This window comes from Leucoraja erinacea, chromosome 29 (assembly GCF_028641065.1).
Source record: "Leucoraja erinacea ecotype New England chromosome 29, Leri_hhj_1, whole genome shotgun sequence".
Taxonomy (NCBI): Eukaryota; Metazoa; Chordata; class Chondrichthyes; order Rajiformes; family Rajidae; genus Leucoraja; species Leucoraja erinaceus.
The window spans coordinates 2,400,522-2,415,922 of NC_073405.1; the positions used below are offsets into that span (position 1 = coordinate 2,400,522).

The 15,401-nt window shown below is 48.5% G+C and overlaps 1 protein-coding gene across 1 annotated transcript in view; it reads left to right on the forward strand.

The window, feature by feature from the left end:
* The window catches only part of LOC129710984 (small conductance calcium-activated potassium channel protein 2-like), a 100,168-nt gene that overhangs the window by 49,159 nt on the left and 35,608 nt on the right, over window positions 1-15,401 (forward strand). Inside the window, exon 3 of the mRNA XM_055658319.1 lies at window positions 8,024-8,119. Coding sequence (XP_055514294.1) covers window positions 8,024-8,119 — 96 coding nt within the window. The remainder of the gene's footprint in view (window positions 1-8,023; window positions 8,120-15,401) is intronic.

A 15,401-nucleotide genomic window follows, 5' to 3' on the forward strand; every position in this document is an offset into this window, starting at 1 on the left:
AACAGACCCTTCGACCCAACTTGCCTATGTCGACCAACATGTCCCATCTACACTAGTCCCACTTGCCTGCGTTTTGCCCATAACCCTCTAAATCTATGCTATCCACGCACCTGTCTATAAGTTTCTCAAAAGGTGTGACAGTCCCTGCATCAACTACCTCCTGTAAACAGCTCATTCCATATTTCTACTGCGTTGGTGTAAAAAAACGTTGCCCCTCAGGTTCCTACTAGATCTTTACCCCTCACCTTAAAACCTATGTCCTCTGCCTCTCGATTCCTCTACTCCGGGCAAAAGCCTCTCTACATCTACCTGATCTATTACCCTCATGATTCTGTACGCCTCTATAAGATCAACCCTCACCCCCCTGCGTTTCAGGGTGACACGGTGGCGCAGCGGTAGAGTTGCTGCCTCACGGCGCCAGAGACCCGGGTTCGATCCTGACTACGGGTGCTGTCTGGACGGAGTTTGTACGTTCTCTCTTTTGTGACCTTGTGGGTTTTCTCTGGGTGCTCCGGTTTCCTCCCACACTCCAAAGACCTAGGTTAATTGGCTTAGTATCATTGAAAATTGTCCCTAGAGTGTGTAGAACAGCGTTAGTATGTGGTGATCGCTGGTCGGCACGGACTTGGTGGGCCGAAGGGCCTGTTTCTGCGCTGTATCTCTAAAGTCTAAAGGGAAGTGTCAATTAAGTTTCAGGGAATAATGTCCCAAGCCTGCTCAACCTATCCCTATAACTCAAGTCCTGGGGACATAATCCAGCAGGTTCCAGACTGATAGAATCGCGCGTCTATCAACTAGACTGATTACAGCCGTACATCTAAACACTGCAGACTTGATCTCCCGGTTGCCAAACACTTTAACTCCCCCTCCCATTCCCAATCTGTCCTTTCTGTCCTGGGCCTCCTCCATTGTCAGAGTGAGGCCCAGCACAAATTGTAGGAACAACACCTCATATTTCGCTTGGGTAGTTTACACCCCAGAGGTATGAACATTGACTTCTCTAACATCAAGTAACCCTGCCTTTCCCTCTCTCTCCATCCCTTCCCCCTTCCCAGTTCTCCAACCAGTCTGACTGTCCCCATAATTACATATTATGTGTTTGCTTTGTATCACCTGCTCTTAGCTAGCAACGATCTATTCTACATGCTCCGTGATCTCCATCCCCTTTGGATCGTTTTCACACCTTACACCTCCTTATCTCTTCTTTAGTAACAAGTTATTTAGTAACTTGTCAGTTTCTTTGTTGAACTAAATTAAGGCGCATGTTGCAATCAAAAGCGCTTGAACAATTGGTTGGGAAGGAAGCCAAACTGTAAGAAAGTATCTCCCTCTCCCCAGTCTGAAGAAGGGTCACCCATCCCTACGCTCCAGAGATGCTGCCCGTCCCGCTGAGTTACTCCAGCATTTTGTCAGACTGCAGTCGATGTTCTGGGCTCACTCAGCTGTTTTATGGGTGTATATCACAACAGATCGAACAGCGGCAGCTGCTGCTCAGTTCGTGAGTAGGATACAAATTGCTGACTCTCAAAGGTTTTGGCTGCGGGGAGCCAGCCCCAAGTGCCATGGGGATGGGGATGAGTGTGCCGTAAGGCACCGCAGTTGTTGGTTAACACCGTAGATAGACACAAAATGCCGGAGTATGGAACTCAACTAATTTTGATCAGTACGGGTGTCAGAGGGGTGTGGTGAGAAGTGATAGGTATATGGACGGGAAAGGAATGGAGGGTTATGGTCTGAGTGCAGGTAGATGGAACCAGGTGAAAATAACATAGAAACATAGAAACATAGAAATTAGGTGCAGGAGTAGAGACCATTCGGCCCTTCGAGCCTGCACACCATTCAATATGATCATGGGCTGATCATCCAACTCAGTATCCCGTACCTGCCTTCTCTCCATACCCCCTGATCCCCTTAGCCACAAGGGCCACATCTAACTCCCTCTTAAATGTTAGCCAATGACTAACTGGCCTCAACTACCCTCTGTGGCAGAGAGTTCCAGAGATTCACCACTCTCTGTGTGAAAAAAAGTTCTTCTCATCTCAGTCGTTTAAAGGATTTCCCCCTTATCCTTAAGCTGCCTAATTCTGCTCCTGGACTTCCCTAACATCGATGGAGCTAGTGTAGGATGGAACTAGTATCTGGGGTGATCGCTGGTCAGCACGGACTCGGTGGGCCGATGGGCCTGTTTCCACGCGGTATCTCTAAACTAAACTAAATAAATTCTAAATAGCTGAGGGCCCAACACTGATTCTTGTGGCATCTCATTAGTTTCATCTTGAAAATGACCCATTTATTCCGATTGTCTCCTGCCTGAGAATGGGGTTGGGAGGGAGAGATAGATCAGCCATGATTGAATGGCGGAGTAGACTTGATGGGCCGAACGGCCTAATTCTGCTCCTATCCCTTATGACCTTATGGAATCAGCGGGACAGGCAGCATCTCTGGAGAGAAGGAAGGGGTGACGTTTCGGTTCGAGCCCCTTCTTCAGGCACCTGATGGGTACTTGCAATCTTAAGGCCCCTCACCCCCACTGCAGCCCCAAGCCCAAAGATGTATCTTTAAATTTAGATCTATTTATTATTGCAGCACCCCCACCCCCGCCCCCACCCCCACCCAATGTGTCACTGCAGAAAATGAACCTGCAATGGCGCCATATAGCTGAACCATTCCTTTTTTCCCCTCCTGTTTCTTCCCGGTCTGAAGAAGGGTCTCGACCCAAAACGTCACCCATTCCTTCTCTCCAGAGATGCTGCCTGTCCAGCTGCCAGTCACTCCAGCACTTTGTGTCTATCTTCGGTGTAAACCAGCACCAGCAGCTCCTCCCTACACTTTTTTTCCCCCCCCCCGCAGGTTATCGAGTCTTTTGCACAAACTGAGGGGTGGGGGACACACACACATATTAGATCCCTGTTTTTTTGGTGTCAACTTACAAATTGGAGACTGACAAACGCTCTGTGAATTCACGACCGACGCGAACTGTGATATTTTTGCAGCTTAAGAAGGAACTGCAGATGCTGGAAAATCGAAGGTGGACAAAAAAATGCTGGAGGAACTCGACGGGTGAGGCAGCGAAAGAAAAAGGCGACACCCTTTAAGGGTGAGGCAGCATCTATGGAGTGAAGGAATAGGTGACGTTTCGGGTTGAGACACTTCTGGAAACTCAGCGGGTGAGGCAGCATCTATGGAGTGAAGGAATAGGTGACGTTTCGGGTCGAGACCCTTCTGGAAACTCAGCGGGTGAGGCAGCATCTATGGAGCGAAGGAATAGGCGACGTTTTGGGTCGAGACCCGGAAGGGTCTCGACCCGAAACGTCACCTATTCCTTCGCTCCATAGATGCTGCCTCACCCTTAAAGGTCTCAGCCCGAAACGTCACCTATTCCTTCGCTCCATAGATACTGCCTCACCCTTAAAGGTCTCGACCCGAAACGTCACCTATTCCTTCGCTCTATAGATGCTGCCTCACCCTTAAAGGTCTCAGCCCGAAACGTCACCCATTCCTTCGCTCCATAGACACTACCTCACCCGCTGAGTTCCTCCAGCATTTTTTGTCCACCTGTGATATTTTTTAGTGTGTGTGTGTTCTCAGTCCGTTTTCCTTTTAACTGTTTTATCCGTGCTGTTGTATTTTTTTCTCGGTCTCTATCTTCTACGTTGCTGTCTCCATGCCCCCCTGTTTTCTCATTTTTCTTCTTATTCCAAAGTGCTTGAAACTCTCCATTCTGCCGCCCAACAGTGTACTGAAGTGTGTGTCTGAGGTTAGTGCTCTGGCTGATTTATCGTGTGCCCTATGCTTGGTACTGTTGTGTCTGAGTCTGAGACCTGCCACCATGGTCAGCACACTGACTGCCAACCCCCACCCCACCTGTCCCACTTACGCCAGATTTTTTCCCGCACCCGTCAATAGTCGCAGCAGGTGGCCGAAAATTTTCAAACGTGTTGAAAATCCAGCGGTGACCAGAACTCAGTAACCTGGGCATCGACCCCTCCCTCTGCAACTGGATACTGGACTTTCTAACCAACAGACCCCAGTCTGTGAGGTTAGACAAGCACACCTCTTCAACCCTCACCCTGAACACCGGCGTTCCACAGGGCTGTGAGCTGAGCCCCCTCCTCTACTCCCTCTTCACCTATGACTGCACACCTGTACATGGTACTAACACCATCATCAAGTATGCAGATGATACAACGGTGATTGGCCTCGTCAGCAACAACGATGAGCTGGCCTACAGGGAGGAGGTCCAGCACTTAGCAGCATGGTGCGCTGACAACAACCTGGCCCTTAACTCCAAGAAGACCAAGGAGCTCATTGTAGACTTCAGGAAGTCCAGAGGCGGCACGCACACCCCCATCCACATTAACGGGACGGAGGTGGAACGTGTTTCTAGCTTCAGGTTCCTGGGAGTCAACATCTCCGATGACCTCTCTTGGACCCACAATACCTCTACTCTGATCAAGAAGGCTCATCAGCGTCTCTTCTTCCTGAGGAGACTGAAGAAGGTCCATCTGTCTCCTCAGATCCTGGTGAACTTCTACCGCTGCACCATCGAGAGCATTTTGTTGTCTCTGTACTGTACACTGACAATGACAATTAAAATTGAATCTGAATCTGAATCTGAATCTGAAAAAGGTACGACTGCTCGCGACCATACAGGCGTTACGTGTCGACATGGTCGAAGAGCCGTCCCTTTTTCCTGATTTTCAACATGTTGAAAATTTTCGGCAACCTGCTGCGACTATGACGGGTGCAGGCAAATCGCGGGAAAAAATCACGTAAGTGGGACAGGCCGTTCAGCGTCTGAGGTTAGAGTCCCAGAGGGTCGGAGTTTCCCCACCGGTTTTGTTTTTTTGAGCCAGGGTTTATCGTTGTACCTTGCGAGCTGCTGCAAGTCCAAGGTTTACACGAGTGTGTGTGTGTGTGTGTGTGCGTGTGTGTGTGTGTGTGTGTGTGTGTGTGTGTGTGTGTGTGTGTGTGTGTGTGTGTGTGTGTGTGTGTGTGTGTGTGTGTGTGTGTGTGTGTGTGTGTGTGTGTGTCTGAGACTCGCATCTGCCCCGCCGTGTGCCAGTGATTAATACTTGCACCGTTGAGTCAATTAAGTAATTGTCCTCCGATGTGTGGCTGAGATTTGCTCCTCTGACATTAATGTCCTGATTGTTCGCGACGCGAGTCTGGGGGTTTCATGCTGTCGGCTCCGGTTACTGTCTGCTCTGTGGTGGGTTTGAGAGGCGTCGTGTTGCCGCTCCTGTGTGAGTGTGAGTGTGGCTGCCTAGTTTAGCCTAGTTTAGCCTAGCATAGCCTAGCACAGCCTAGCAGCCTAGCATAGCTAGCATAGCCTAGCACAGCCTAGCAGCCTAGCATAGCCTAGCATAGCCTAGCTTAGCCTAGCATAGCCTAGCACAGCCTAGCACAGCCTTGCACAGCCTAGCATAGCCTAGCTTAGCCTAGCACAGCCTTGCACAGCCTAGCACAGCGTGGCAAGTGTCCTGACTGCACCGGCTTGTCATTGGGGTTATAGTGCTGTCCAAATGGCCTGTTTCTGTGCTGTAAATACTATGCATTGTTTAGAGACAGAGAGAGATGTGTGTGGTGGGGGGGGGGGGTGGGTGAGGGGGGGGGGGGGGGGGGGGGGGGGGGGGGGGGGGGGGGGGGGGGGGGGGGGGGGGAGGACAGGATGGTGAAAGGATGCTTGTCCAAACATGGTTGCCTGCATTGGCCTAAAATTCTGATGAACCCAAGATGGATTTTGGGGTAAAAGTCAACCACAAATAGCCACAGCCGTGACAATCTCTGTCACCTCAAGGCTGTGGAGGCCAAGTCAGTGGATATTTTGAAGGCAGAGATAGATAGATAGATTCTTGATCAGTACGGGTGTCAGGGGTTATGGGGAGAAGGCAGGAAAATGGGGTTAGGAGGGAGAGATAGATTAGCCATGATTGAATGGCAGAGTAGACTTGATGGGCCGAATGGCCTAATTCTGCTCCTATCACTTATGAACTGATGAATCTCGCCTATGAGTGGAATGGAAACTCTCATTCCAGAGACATGTACAGATAACACAGGCAGACTATGAAGGGCCACTGCACTGCTGGAGATATGGCCCCTGTACCATAGAGTTGTACAGCTTAGAAACAGGCCTTTCGGCCCATCGTGTCTATGCCGGCCTTCATGCCCTCATATTAATCCTACATGCCTCCATTAATTCCATATCCACCCATGTCTTACTCACTCAAGCACCAGTCCCCAATGCCTCCTCAATGTCATGTTCCTACCTCACAACCACCTCTGGCAGCTCATTTCAAACAACAAATGCATTTTGTGTCAAAAATTAAACCAAACTAAACTAAACCAGACCAGACCAGACCAAAAATATCCACTGACTTGGCCTCCACAGCCTCATTGTCATTGGCAAATAATTCCACAGATCCACCACCCTCCAGCTAAAGAAAGACCATCTTGGCTCCTTTCTAAAGGTACGTCCTTTAATTCTGAGGCTGTGCCCTCTGGTCCTAGACTCTCCCACTAGTGGAAACATCCTCTCCACATCCACTCTATCCAGGCCTTTCACTATTCGGTAAGTTTCAATGTGCCCCCCCCCATCAATTTTATTGTCACCTGCAGATCATGGCACCTATACTCTCATACAAGCCACTTGTACATGCAAAGAGTGTTAGAGGACGGGGCATTGACCCCTATGGCAAAACACTGGTCACAGGCCTCCAATGTGAAAAGCAACCCTCCACTCTCACCCTCTGCCTCCTACCACCAAGCCAGTTCTACATCCAGTCTGAAGAAGGGTCTCGACCCCGAAACGTCACCTAGCCCTTCGTTCCACAGATGCTGCCTCACCCGCTGAGTTCCTCCAGCATTTTTGTCTACCTTATATTTAGGGAAAGTGTGAATGGATGGCCCGGCACGTTGGTGCAGCGGGTAGAGCTGCTGCCGCAGAGCTCCGGAGACCCGGTTTCGATCCTGACTGCAGGTGCTGTCTGTACGGAGTTTGCACGTTCTCCCCGTGAGCTGCGTGGGTTTTCTCCGGGTGCTCACACTCCAAAGACACATGCGGGTGTGCAGGCTAATTGGCTTCAGTAAATTGTCCACATTGTGTGTTTAGGATGGAAAACTAGTGTGTATTCCTTTAGCCAAAGCATAACCATCAACCAAGCCATCCTGAAAATCAATTCTGATTGATTTTGTTGATCGTGGGTCGGCACGGACTCGGTGGGCCGAAGGGCCTGTTTCCCCACTGTTTCTCTAAACCAAACCAAACTAAACTAAATTAAGTAACCCTGAGTTTAACAGATTGTTTGGTGGGGGTGGGGAAATTTTGTCATTAAATAACCTTTGAATAGTCAGGGGAAGAGCGCAAACGCGATGCGCGAGAGAGGGAAATAGTGGAGTGGTGAGGTGGGACTTTGGCAGAGAGTGAATTAACAGGAGCAAGGTTTGGTGCAAAGATCCTATAGCGAGCAAGGTAGCCCACTCGACGACAAAGACGCAGTACGGTCATGGGCAGATTCATGGGTCATTTTCGGCCCCATTTCCGTAACCGGCTTCCGTCTCCGCACCAAAGATCCCATAGCGGAGCAAAGATACGTAGCCGGTTACGGAATCATCCTCGTAAAAGTTATTTGGTAAAAATCTTCTCCTCATTTTCAGAATTTTAATTTATTAACACAAACTGTTCCCCCGCAACGTTGATTACACTGCGGGTCGGGTCGGGTCGGGTCGGGTCGGGTTACTGAAATGGATGAAAAAAAGGCCCACGTTCCGCTCTGTTGCGTACTACACGTCAGCCCCTTGCATGTAGCAGGAGTGGTCTATCTTGCTCCGCTATAGGGTCTTTGATTTGGTGGGCAGGAGGGTAGGTGGGGTGCAGCGATGTTTAACTTTGGTGGGACGCATTGCTCCTGAAGTTTTCTCTCTGTTTGAACTTCCTTGCTAGAGAGACAGTGGCGGAGATGTTCCAGCAGTACCTGTGGAGTTGTGTGTCTGTGTCTAACCAACTCTCTCCGTTGCATTCCAGGCTTCTCTGTACTCCCTCGCACTCAAATGCCTTATCAGCCTCTCCACTGTAATATTACTGGGTCTCATTATTGTCTATCATGCTCGTGAGATTCAGGTAAGGCATCAACCTTCCTTTCCGTGTCTCCCCCCCCCCCCCCCCCCCCCCCCCCCCCCCTTGTCTTCTCCTCCTTCCCCATAACCGGCTCAGGTAGCGACTGATACAGTGAGTAGCAATGTTACAAAATTTTGAGATTTAAAAAATCAAGTCTGCAATTTATCCCATCAGATAAAGCATAACAATAAGTTTAATTTGACACCAAATTCACTTTCATATCTCAAGTATTAAAAAAGTTATGACCATTTTCATACTCGGAAATTAGCATCTTGTTCCCTATTGATTTTCAATGGACATTACAAAAAAGCTGTGATCTTGGATAGTCAAACGCCCATTTCTTAAGGAAAGATTAACATTTTTAAATAGCCTAAGGGTCCAAAGATTATTCACAAATAATACACAATATAACATGATTTTTATATCTAATTTACATTAATTTACAGGCCAAATGGAAGGAATTTAGTGTTCAATTGCTGTAAATAAATGCCCATTTAAATCGGCTTTCTAGTGGGTTCATGTGGAACGCGCTGGTTTAGAACGTTGACATAGCGCTGGATTAGTGCCCTCAAATGCCGAGAAAAATACTGCGGGATATAAAAAGCCCAAAATGAACTATTCGTTATAGATAACTTGATAATCAGGGTTATATATATGCCCCATTTAATGTAAAAATAAGGTACATACCTTTAATTGTTTGCTTTATAAAACCCTGGGACTGCGAGAGGTTGCGAAATCAGAGAGTAATTTTAAAACTATTATAACTATATTATCGAGGCCTATAAAACTAATAATACCTTTTGCGACCGGGTCTTGCAGCGATTTTTCGTTAATGATTTACTAGGCTGAACATGTGCGATTAGTACAGCCTAGTAAAAATCGCGTTTTAAACCCGCCCCCTCCAAACAGCGCCAAAATCGCCGACATGGCTGTGGGCAGATTCCCAATGACGATTCAGGTAGGTTTTGTAACATACCTACAGTGAGGGGGCAGTGTTCACGGAATCACAGACAAGAATCAACCCGCGTCTTGCCTCGCCTGCCCCCCTCCCCCCGCGTTCAACTCTCAACTCTGCCCCACGCTCTAAACCATTGGGTGTGTGGGGGCTTTTTTTGCAACCAGTTTTTTCCCAGGGCTGTAGTATCCGACAAAGGTGACAATTTATTTCCCATTGCCCTTGCGAAGGTGTGACTGATCAGCCGTCTTGAACCACTGCGGTGGGCTTGAGATAAATCTGTTCCTACATTGACATTGCATCAAACATAGAAACATAGAAATTAGGTGCAGGAGTAGGCCATTCGGCCCTTCGAGCCTGCACCGCCATTCAATATGATCATGGCTGATCATCCAACTCAGTATCCCGTACCTGCCTTCTCTCCATACCCCCTGATCCCCTTAGCCACAAGGGCCACATCTAACTCCCTCTTAAATATAGCCAATGAACTGTGGCCTCAACTACCCTCTGTGGCAGAGAGTTCCAGAGATTCACCACTCTCTGTGTGAAAAAAGCTCTTCTCATCTCGGTTTTAAATGATTTCCCCCTTATCCTTAAGCTGTGACCCCTTGTCCTGGACTTCCCCAACATCGGGAGCAATCTTCCTGCATCTAGCCTGACCAACTTTGTAAGTAAGAGAATTTTGTAAGTTTCTATAAGATCCCCTCTCAAACTCCTAAATTCTAGAGAGTATAAACCAAGTTTATCCAGTCTTTCTTCATAAGACAGTCCTGACATCCCAGGAATCAGTCTGGTGAACCTTCTCTGCACTCCCTCTATGGCAATAATGTCCTTCCTCAGATTTGGAGACCAAAACTGTACGCAATACTCCAGGTGTGTGGTCTCACCAAGACCCTGTACAACTGCAGTAGAACCTCCCTGCTCCTATACGCAAATCCTTTTGCTATGAAAGCTAACATACCATTCGCTTTCTTCACTGCCTGCTGCACCTGCATGCCTACTTTCAATGACTGGTGTACCATGACACCCAGGTCTCGCTGCATCTCCCCTTTTCCTAGTCGGCCACCATTTAGATAATAGTCTGCTTTCCTGTTTTTGCCACCAAAATGGATAACCTCACATTTATCCACATTATACTGCATCTGCCAAACATTTGCCCACTCACCCAGCCTATCCAAGTCACCTTGCAGTCTCCTAGCATCCTCCTCACAGCTAACACTGCCCCCCCAGTTTTCTGTCTCCTCGCCTCAGCCAGCTTCAACCGATCCATAAAAACATCCTCTTTCAAGCCAAGGTAGACAAAAATGCTAGAGAAACTCAGCGGGTGCAGCAGCATCTATGGAAATAGGCAATCAAGGGTCTCGAAAGTCCTAGATGGCTTAATCGTAATAATGTATGAATCTTTCCGCTGACTGGAAAAAAAAAGCTTTAATAGTAATAGATAATAGGTGCAGGAGTAGGCCATTCGACCCTTCGAGCTAGCACCGCCATTCAATGTGATCATGGCTGATCATCCCCAATCAGTACCCCGTTCCTGCCTTCTCCCCATAATCCCGACTCTGCTATCTTTAAAAGCCCTATCTAGCTCTCTCTTGAAAGCATCCAGAGAACCGGCCTCCACCACCCTCTGAGGCAGAGAATTCCACAGACTCACCACCCTCTGTGAGAATAAGTATTTCCTCGTCTCCGTTCTAAATGGCTTGCCCCTTATTCTTAAACTGTGGCTTTTCATAAAAAAGAGCCACGATAACTTTTCACCTTACCTTGTGACATTAATAAACAGAACTAGACTAACCTAATCTTAAATTCAAGGATGCTTAGATGTATAGATTTAGAGATACAGCACAGAAACAACGCCTTTGACCCACAGTGGTGTCGGGGTGATTGGTGGTAGGTGCGGACTCGATGGGCCGAAGGACCTGTTTCCATGCTGTATCTAAACAAAACTGAACATTTTACACTAGGACAATGCATGGCAGAGAGTGGAGGGTCATAAGGTCACAAGTGACAGGAGCGGAATTAGGCCATTCGGCCCATCGAGCCTACTCCGCTATTCAATTGTGGCTGATCTACCACTTCCTCCTAACCCCATTCTCCTGCCTTCTCCCCATAACCCCTGATACCCGTACTAATCAAGAATCTATCTATCTCTGCCTAAAATATATCCACTGACTTGTGGCCTCCACAGCCGTCTGTGGCAAAGAATTCCACAGATTCACCACCCTCTGACTAAAGAAGTTCCCCCTCATCTCCTTCCTAAAGGAACGTCCTTTAATTTTGAGGCTGTGACCTCTAGTCCTATTCATAGAGGGCGATGAGTGGAGTGGAATGATGTGGGTCACGGCACAGATAATCAGAGTGTTAAACGACCTCCAGAGAGATCAATGGGTACAAGGTGAGAGGATGGTCTAGTGAGCGATACAGTGTGGAAACAGGCCCTTCGGCCCAACTTGCCCATACTGCCCAACAAGTCCCATCTACACTATTCCCACCTGCCTACATTTGGTCCATATCCCTCCAAACCTGTCCTATCCATGTACCTGTCCAACTTTTACTTAAACATTGGAATAGTCCCAGCCTCAACTACCTCCTCTGGCAGCTCGTTCCATACACCCACCACCCTTTGTGTGTAAAAGTTACCCCTCAGATTCCTATTAAATCTTTTCCCCTTCACCTTAAACCTATGTCCTCTGGTCCTCGATTCCCCTACTCTGGGCAAGAGACTCTGTACATCTACCCGATCTATTCCACTCATGATTTTATATACGAGTGATGCATCCTTGGTGGAGAATATTTATCTAATAGTCCTGCCCAAAGTAGCCCCCCCCCCCCAAAGTTTCCTTCTGCCAGCTTCAACCGATCCATAAAAACATCCTCTTTCAAGCCAAGGTAGACAAAAATGCTGGAGAAACTCAGCGGGTGCAGCAACATCTATGGAAATAGGCAACATTTTGGGCCAAAACCCTTCTTTCAAGCCCAATTGGGCAGCATGGTGGCGCAGCGGTAGAGTTGCTGCCTCACAGCCCCAGAGACCAGGGTTCGATCCCAACTACGGGTGCTGTCTGTACGGAGTTTGCACGTTCTCCCCGTGACGTGCGTAGGGTTTTCTCCGAGATCTTCGTTTTCCTCCCACACTCCAAAGACGTGCAGGTTTGAAGGTTAATTGGCTTGATGTGAAATGTGTGTAAATTGTCCCTGGTTTGTGTGTGTGTGTAGGGTGGTGTTAGTGTGCGGGGATCGCTGGTCGGCGCGGACTCGGTGGGCCGAAGGGCCTGTTTCCGCGCTGTATCTCTGAACTAACCCACACCGAGTGTTGATCCCAGCTCTCAGTTGCGAGATGTGAAAGTTAACATCACTGAAATAATGCGTAAAACATGTTAATATATGCAGTGAAGCATCTTGTTGAAGATTAATGTCTAAACATTCATGTTAATTGAAAAACATTTCCCATTAAAATAATTCCCGGCCAATCTCCTCGACAGGTCTATCACTTGCATTTCCTGTTTCAATGCTCACCGTGTTAAATATTTATCTCCCTGTATATTAGATGTCAGCTGTGTCTGAGAGGCTATCACTTTCACCATTAGCGCAGGAGGATGTTCCTGTCCAGAGAGCCGAGACCTTAATCCAAGATGATTCTCCTGGTATGATTTTCCACAAAATGCTGGAGTAACTCAGCGGGACAGGCAGCATCTCTGGAGAGAAGGAACGGGTGGTGTTTCGGGTCGAGACCCTTCTTCAGACTGGTTAGGGATAAGTAAGGGAATCGAGAGGCAGACGGTGATGTGGAGAAATAAAGAATAATGAATGAAAGATGTACGATAAAGGATCGATGATAAATTAAAGTGATTCCCACCGCAAATTGGATGAACAGCACCTCATATTTCACTTGAGTAGTTTACACCCCAGCGGTATGAACATTGACTTCTCCAATTTCAGGTAGTCCCTGCTTTCTCCCTCCTTCCCCTCCCCTTCCCAGCTCCCCCACAGCCCACCGTCTCCGTCTCTTCTTTCTTCTTGGACTTCCCCAAGATTGCTCCCGATGTTGGGGAAGTCCAGGACAAGGGGTCACAGCTTAAGGATAAGGGGGAAATCATTTAAAACCGAGATGAGAAGAACTTCTTTCACACAGAGAATGGTGAATCTCTGGAACTCTCTGCCGCAGAGGGTAGTCAAGGCCAGTTCATTGGCTATATTTAAGAGGGGGTTAGATGTGGCCCTTGTGGCTAAGGGGATCAGGGGGTATGGAGAGAAGGCAGGTACGGGATACTGAGTTGGATGATCAGCCGTGATCATATTGAATGGCGGTGCAGGCTCGAAGGGCCGAATGGCCTACTCCTGCACCTAATTTCTATGTTTTTTTTCTCTATGTAAAGGACATAAGCTGTTTGTAAGGTGAATGTGAGAATCTGGGTGGGGGAGGGATGGTGAGAGAGGGGCTACCTGAAGTCAGACAAGGCAATATTCATACCGCTGGGCTGTGAGCGGCCCAGGCAAAATATCAGATGCTGTTCCCTACACCCAAGCCACAATAGTTTCTTATTATCACCAAACAGCTTCATCATCGTTACTTTATTTACATATCTTTCATTCATGCTGCCCGTCCTGCTGAGTTACTCTGGCTCTTTGTGGGTGTATCTCTGGTGCAACCCATTGCCTTGTGCAACCCATCCTCTCTCTTCCCCGCAACCCTATCCCGTCTTCCTCTCTCTCCATGCCCCCCCACCCCCCATCCTCCGACTAGTTTGACTGCCCTCCTGATTACATTTTACTTTGTGTGCCTCGTTGTCACCTTCCCCTTAGCTGACAATTACCTATTCTATTCCTTAACCTTCATCCCCTTTAATCTCTCGTCTTCACACCTTACACTTCCACATCTCCCCTTTCCCCCTCCCCTGACTCTCAGTCTGATGAAGGGTCTCGACCCGAAACGCCACCCATTCCTTCTCCCTAGAGATGCTGCCTGTCCCGCTGAGTTACTCCAGCATTTGTTCAAGAAGGAACTGCAGATGCTGGAAAAATCGAAGGTAGACAAAAGTGCTGGAGAAACTCAGCGGGTGCGGCAGCATCTATGGAGCGAAGGAAATAGGCAACGTTTCGGGCTGAAACCCTTCTTCAGACTCCTTCGGAGGGAGGAGGAGAATCTGAAGGGTTTCAGTCCGAAACGTCACCTATTTCCTTCGCTCCATAGATGCTGCTGCACCCGCTGAATTACTCCAGCATTTTGTGTCTATCTCCAGTCCTTCAGAAAGGGAGTCTTCCCCCTTGCTTGGACTTGCAAGGTGACGCAGTGGCACAAGGGTAGAGTCGCTGCCTCACTGCGCCAGAGACCCGGGTTTGATCCTGACTACTGGTGCTGCCTGTACGGAGTTTGCACGTTCTCCCCGTGACCTGCGTGTGTTTTCTCCGGCTGCTCCGGTTTCCTCCCACATCCCAAGTGTGTGTGGGACAGCATTCATGTGCGGGGATCGCTGGTCGGTGCGGACTCGGTGGGCCAAAGGGCCTGTTTCCACACTGTATCCCTAAACTAAACCAAACGTTACTCATTCCATCACTCGTTCAGAAATCTCAGCGCCAACTCTTGCAATTTCTGTTCTAGTTTCTCACAGAGTCCTCGGATATATCATTGGGGAAGCACGGTGACGCAGTGTAGAGTTGCTGCCTCACAGCGCCAGAGACCCGGGTTCGATCCTGACGACAGATGCTGTCGGCGTGGAGTTTGCATGTTCTCCCTGTGACCGCGGGGGTGTTTTCTCGGGGCGCTCCGGTTACCTCCCACATCCCAAAGACGTGTGTGTGTGTGTGTGTGTGTGTGTGTGTGTGTGTGTGTGTGTGTGTGTGTGTGTGTGTGTGTGTGTGTGTGTGTGTGTGTGTGTGTGTGTGTGTGTGTGTGTGTGTGTGTGTGTGTGTGTGTGTGTGTGTGTGTGTTGTAAATTGGCCCCCTAGTGTGTGGGATAGAACAAGTGTGAACGGCCGATCGCTGGTCGGCACGGACTCGTTGGGCCGAAGGGTCTGTTTCCACGCTGTATCTCTAAACTAAACTGAACTAAATATTAAAACAAATGTTAGAAGCTCAGACCTAGTCTGTCTATTGGCGTGGGAACGTATGTGCGCCCGGACCCGTCTCACGGCAATAAATCAATTTGCTTTCACTGCTATTGTCAGAAATCCCTGACCCCAGATTAAAACCCTCACCCCCATTGTTCCCCGGCACAAGCAATGTCCTCAATTATTTAACTGCAGCCCAGTCACTGAATGGACCACAGTCTGGACTCCAACATTCCCTCACACTCTTTTACAAAGCTGAGAGATCTCATTGTTGTCTCTAGA